Source organism: Corvus hawaiiensis, chromosome 2 (assembly GCF_020740725.1).
Source record: "Corvus hawaiiensis isolate bCorHaw1 chromosome 2, bCorHaw1.pri.cur, whole genome shotgun sequence".
In the NCBI taxonomy this organism is placed as follows: Eukaryota; Metazoa; Chordata; class Aves; order Passeriformes; family Corvidae; genus Corvus; species Corvus hawaiiensis.
This window is the reverse complement of record NC_063214.1, coordinates 107,425,323-107,431,877: the sequence shown is the minus strand read 5'-3', so window position 1 is coordinate 107,431,877 and position 6,555 is coordinate 107,425,323. Positions and strand designations below refer to the sequence as shown.

Below are 6,555 nucleotides of genomic sequence, written 5' to 3'. Positions count from 1 at the left end.
TATTAGGTGGAAGAGCACCTGCTTTCGCTCATAGTCATGGGGCACTTTATTTCCTCAGAGGAAACAAAAATTTGGTACTGGGGCTCTGTGCTCTTGATGCAGATGCAGAAATCCCATTAATATTACTAGGAAAGCTAAGGACACAGGGGAGAACATACCACATTTAGATTACTGTACAGTTCTGCAGTCTCTTACATTTAGCCAATACTTCCAACAAAATAGCCCATAATAAAGCTTGGAATTGAATGTTATCTTTTGTTTGTTACCAATAATGCCTATAATACTGGGCTCTCATAGCCAAGCAAGATTCATACTGTTACAGTCACGTTTATATCCACATTCAACTTCCTTTTATTAGAAGTATAATACTGCACTTTATATCACAAATGTATAAAAAATATGGCAGATAGTGTCATAACAATACTTTTCTTTTAAATGAGTATATTTAAAAAACAGACAGTTATTTTCCATTTATGTATATATTTATATATAGAATAAAATACTCCTGATGCAATATATAAATGTTACTGTTAGTTTTTTATAGAAACTACTGTAGCTGTTGCACTGCTTCACAATGTTTCAAACAGCTCAAAATAACTTTACATTATAACATAAAAGATATGATTATAACAGTACGATATTAGGTCATCATAAATAAATATTACAAATCCTATCAAATATGGAAGTTTAAAAAACAAATTTAAGACATACAATTTAACTTTAAACCCTTAACAGGGATACACTTTTATCACATAAACCCCACTGTTTTAACTAGGCAGCAAAAAATGTCGTAAGGGCATAGGTCTAGACAATGTTTTCACCCTTTTAAGTGCCAATACATACCAGAAGTCTCCCAGCTTTCAGACAGAGATGTGCACTAAGCTGGAATGTAAATGAGAGAAAATGACAGTGCATTTTTCTCCCTGACCGGCACACTCTGCCTGGCATCCAGTGACATTTCTGATGACTGGTAATTCATAGTTCAACTTGTGTTCCTGTATAATCCCTGACTCTCTCCGTGGTGCCGAACAGCATAGCTCCACATGTACATATTGCACACCTTTATAAAGCTGAAAATGCAGTCTTACCATCACCAGAATCACCACCGCTCCCCTATGCTGATCTCCACCCACACTGGTCTATTTGCTGGAGTGCAATTACAAGGCTGTCTCTTTGAGATCGTTCAGATTTGGCATTCGTGACCGGTTTGTTCGGTTGTAGGTGTGCCCGTTCTGTCCGCTCTTGGAAGGCAGCTGCTCGGAGTAGGGGGGCCCATCGCTCACGCTCCTGTTCACAGGGGACACGTGCCAGGTGGGCTCCAGCTGGCTCGGAATCTGCAGCGCCGGCCGGCTCTTCGGCTGGGGCTCCGGCCGCACGTTGCTGCTGCCGCTGCTGGAGCTTTGACTCATGGGATGAATCCGCACTTCAGGAAAAGGAGCTTTGGCTGGCTGGCTGGGTAAGGGCTGGAAGCGGGGCTCAGCAGCGACGGGATGATTTGAAGAGAGGTGTAAGAGCTTCCGAAGAGATTTTAATGGCTGGCTCTGAAAGACACACAGCAAAGCTCCATCATATCAGACTTCCCATAAAAAAACTGTCCTATCCTAAACTGAACATCTAGAACTTTACAGGCCTTCTTCACTTTTAACTCATATTCGCTTGATGTATTTCATTCCAAGCTATGACTACACACACAATCCAATCTCATCACAATCCAATCTATTAGCTACCTGAAAAGATGGAACCTTTTCTCCCTCAGAAAAAATTGCTCCCTTGTTTCTTTTGAAAATGCAGGCATAGACAATTGCATTAGCTGTCCATCTGTCACTTCTCCTGCTATTAACTTAAGAACCTCAGCCACATTTTAGGAATCACACACACGCAGAATCACACGGAATCACACAGAATCACCAGGTTGGAAGAGACCTTCAAGATCACTGAGTCCAACCCATGCCCTAACACCACCTCAACTAAACCATGGCACTGAGTGTCACATCCAAACTTTTTTTAAACACATCCAGGGATGGTGACTCCACCACCTCCCTGGGCAGACAATTCCAGAACTTAAGGCACAGATTTCAGAAATACAAAGTTCTTAAAACTGTTGTGAACATCAGTTAGGGGTTAGAGTGAGTCTTGAGTAACCATCTGAACTGAAAAAAGGTCTGGCAGAACTCAGAAGTTACATATTTTGTTTGCTGGCAGCTGGTTGATAGGCAGCTCTAGTCTCCCGCAGCTTCTTTCACTGGTGAGGTTGAAAAGAAAATGGTGATATGGGGTTACTGAAAATGGGTAGCAAGAGCCTAGGGAAGCCTGAGTACATAAAGTGGTATGAAAGCAGCCTCATTAAATTCCACAGCTCGCAGAGCAACTTGTTTCTTCAAACACTGCAGCTGCAACAAACCCTCTTTTCCAGTTTCCAGTGTGACAACAATGGAGCATGGCACTGACCCTCTCTCCCAAACACTGCCTGCTGAGCTGGTTTTAGAAATTAGATTTTAGAATTTAGATTTTAGAGAAAATAAAGTTGCACTAGTGCAGTACTATGCTCCAAAAATGTAGCCTGCCGAAACTGCAGTCTGTGCCAGCCACACTGTAACGTGGTCTCGATGCTCTGGTGACCACATCAAGTATCAAACTGTGCTGAGCAGCAGCCAGCCCTCAGGATTCACCACTCCTTACAGAGTTGACTTGAGGGCTTTTGTACACCACTGCATCGCTACCACAGATGTGCACTGAAACACTGCTTGCCTGTAATACTAAAACATAACCAATCTTTTGAAGGGCTCAAAGACTGACACAGGACATTTAGTCTCTCTTCCTTGTCATTCATGTCTACCTTTTAAAAAAATTATGCAGGACTGCAGGTACATGATTTTTTACATTCAATGAGCAAGGCATTAGAAAGTCGGGAAACAATGTCAAATGCAATTTTTCTATTCCCCAGAGAAAAAGCTGTCAAGATATGTCAGTGATATTAATAGATAGGGAATTGATAACACCACTTACATGAGGCTGGATTTCTGTCATCTTCTCAGGATGCCAATCCTTCTGCCTGCTGCTCTGGTGATTGGAAGAATGAATGGCTTTCTGTAATGCCAAGAGATCCTGACCTTCAGTGTTAGGCATCTGCAACAAAACATTAAATACTGATCTCCTAATATTTTCTTAAGAATAGCTGTAAATAATTTCCCACAGTTAATTACAGAACACAAGTGAAGCCCATTTCTGCAGCAGAATTGCAATGACCTCTCAGTACTTTTCCCCATAGTAAGAGCAAGTGGCTGTGGACATCATGCAGATTTGCTCTACCCTTACCCCTTAAAGCATGCTGTTAGTGTTATTTGCTGTAAGAAAGAGCAGTTAAACAAGGCCTCAAAAATAAATTTTTTAAAAAAATATTGTTGAGCCTCATCTTCATTTTAAAAGCATTCCATACTGCAGTTAAGACCATGGATCAGTTCTATAAATTTGCTCCTGAGTGAAGCAGACCAAAATCTCTTGAAACTGATGTCTTGACTGACATCACAAAACCAATAGCTTTCTCTATTGCCATCTTTCTTCTCCTCCACAAATATCCCAAACTATAGCAAAAATTAAGAAACAGCTGAAACTTTATGGCAGAAAGATAATTTAAAACTTACATGTAGCTTTTTTTCTCATTTCAAGAATTCTAATCAAAAAAAGGACAGTCAAAATATAACCTATTTTTAATGCAAGCTGTCTTTTATCATGAACAATCAGGACAAACAAAAATACAACAGACACATGAGCTAAAGTTCTTTTCTGATAATGCCTTGTTAGTATTTGATTTATTTAAATTTATATATAAAGGAGTAGTTTGTATAAAATTATGTATTTATGATATAGGAATAAACAAAACCAGGTTAATTTTTTTTCCTGACTGAAACATAATGTGACAATTTAATTTTAAACATACACAATTTCACAACTATTTTCCTTCCTTAGTCTTACTCCCAAGGCTCATTCTCTCTGGGACTGTGTATGTTACATTTTCACTATATCAAATACCAAAAAAAAATATTTTGAGGCACAATCCGTTTCAACAGAACGGCTGATTTTACTTAAATTTATTGAACTGGCCCAAGATACTTAACTGGCATGAAGAGGAAGTGATACCATGAAAATAAACCACATGCTGCTGTAGTCAGTAAAACAAATTTACTGGAGCATTTTACAGTGCTACTGTACTTAAAAATGAATACCATTGGTAGAGTGACTACAGGAAGTTTTTTCAAAGAAGAACTATGCTTTAAATTATTCTTTGAATTAAAAAGAGGAAAGAGGGATTTCTTGATGCTTGGATTCTCGCCGTTGGTTGAGTCTGTCTGCAATATAAGACACAAAAACTAAATGCATAGTATTTCAATTCAAGGTACCTGCCCATACTATGTTATTCTTTTTCTTATTTCTTTTTTGTTGTTGTTGTTGTAATTTGACAATACGTGTTATCAAGCCTATAACCTGCCTTGGGAAAATACAATAATGATTGAAAAAAGCCTATGGAATAAATTCAAGGAACTCAGTGCATAGAAAGCATGTAAAAAAAGATCAGCACACCTATTCTTATACCTATGTTCATTAGGAATACAGAATATATTTATTTCAGAGCCTTTTGGAAACAACTGGTAGGTCTTGTTGACTTTACTGAGCTTTGGATTAAATCCTGTAACTCTGGCAATCATTTGTATTTCTGATAATGACCTAAAGCAGTATGACGTTTCTTATTTCTATAGAAAGAAAATATTAAAGATACACTAACAATAATAGGAGCTGGTTCCAAAATGAGCAGTTGATAAAAAAAGCATTCTATTTTTAACTTGCAAAAAGAGCTAAAGCTCCAAGATTAATTATTTCAGTTCTAACATAAATATGCCATTAGCAACTTCACGTATAGCTGTAAGCACGCTGGCTGTTTTATTTTAATTTCTGTAGCACAACCAAAGAGCTTACCAATGGATGCATGAACAACCAACAGAATTATAAGGTACCAGAATTATAAATGGGACTATTTCTCCCCTGCTTAGGTGCAAACAAGCATAGGACACATGCTGTACCTTACATTTTCCTGCCTATCAGAAGAAATCTTTATTATGCCACAGAATTATTATATGACCAAACAGAATGACAGGTACACTACCAAAAGCAAGGGGTTTCAAACAGCTTTCTCACCTTCTAGATTCCATCCGAGTTAATGACAGTCAATAATCAGCATAGCTTATGTTTAGGAAATTTATGGTCAGAAGAATTTCCTGTTTCAAATTCAGTAAATTAAAAAAGGAATCAAGGCATTGCTAAGAGAAATGCTCACCTGCAACTGTTTTTTCCAAAGCAGATAATTTCTTCAGACCCACAGCTTGAAACAAGTGCCAAAATCTGCGAAACTCAGGCTCCTCTGAAGATAGTGCCTACTGACACTGTGCACAACCCTCATGGATATCAAATTGTTTGGTGGCAGATGACAGATAAAACTGTGATTCTAGCAATCCTCAAAACCTTTTGCTACATTACTAAAACACTTCAAACGATGAAAAGAAGAATGGATAAGAACAGCTCTGCAAAAACACTATTGCAAAGAATTCCTGTAACAGGCAGTAACAATTCCTATCCCACGAGGTGCTGCACCTGGAGAACTCTAGGGAGAATGATTCATGGGAACAACCTGCAGGAAGAAGCGTCAGGAACTGGGATCAATTCTGGGCTATTAGATATTTTGAGAATGACATTACTAAGATGTCTTCAATCCAATTTCAGGTATCTTTTATGACTCCTGTGATGATGATCACCAGCCAAATGAGACTTGCCAAAGGATATCAGAAGTAAGTCTGATACTTATGTGCTTCCTAGCTCTGTGACAGTCCTCATGTCTCATTTGTTATTTGTTGCAGAAAGTCTGTGTTTGAGTAAGTAAGTGGAATTTCATACTTGTAGGACCCTACATGAATTGTTGGTCTCAGAAAAAAAACCTGGGTTGGCACAAGCTGTATACTAAGACTTTTCATATGATTTCATAGGAAACATTCTACGTGTTGTTGAAGACCTAATATTACAGTGCTGTGAACAGCTTTTACTACTGAAGCCAAACTTGGTGTTGAATTGAAGACAGTAATTTTTGTTTGTACTGGAAGGTCGTAAAGAATGTCCCAACATTTGTTAGGTAGATGCCTTCAAGTAACAGATGAAGAAGAACAGTGTCTGAACCAGACACTTGCACACACATCAGTGGTACAGTCTGTCCCTAGATACTGTCCTGGTAATCAGCTGTAAATAGAAACGAAAGGAAGTTTTTCTGGCTCTGGTTGGCTCCACAACTCAAGTTGATCTCAGCAAGTTTTCAGCTGAGGATGAAAGAGTTGTATCACTATCTTATTTCACTAATTTATTCATCTTTCTGTGAGATACCAGCTCTAAGTAGCAGTAGTTGTTTTTCCTTTCTCACTCTCTCCATTCCCCTCTACCCTTCTCCTGAACAGTAAGAAGAAACAGGAGTAAGGATTATACATAAATCTGCCTTATCTTGTAATCAGCAATGGTTTT

General features: G+C 38.4%; 1 protein-coding gene across 9 annotated transcripts in view; it reads right to left on the bottom strand.

Moving 5' to 3' along the window:
* Nucleotides 1-520: 520 nt before the first annotated feature.
* CDKL5 (cyclin dependent kinase like 5) overlaps nucleotides 521-6,555 on the bottom strand; it is a 124,968-nt gene continuing 118,933 nt past the window's right edge. For 6 of the 9 annotated variants that reach the window (XM_048287159.1, XM_048287155.1, XM_048287184.1 and 3 more), the window contains 3 exons: nucleotides 4,224-4,346; nucleotides 3,007-3,126; nucleotides 521-1,541 (listed from right to left, as the gene is read on the bottom strand). In XM_048287159.1, the coding sequence (XP_048143116.1) occupies nucleotides 1,158-1,541; nucleotides 3,007-3,126; nucleotides 4,224-4,346 (627 nt within the window). In that variant the 3' untranslated portion in view covers nucleotides 521-1,157. Of the gene's footprint in view, nucleotides 1,542-3,006; nucleotides 3,127-4,223; nucleotides 4,347-5,329; nucleotides 5,681-6,555 lie in introns of those variants that run through there. The other 3 variants (XM_048287188.1, XR_007200066.1, XR_007200071.1) reach the window with 3 other exon arrangements.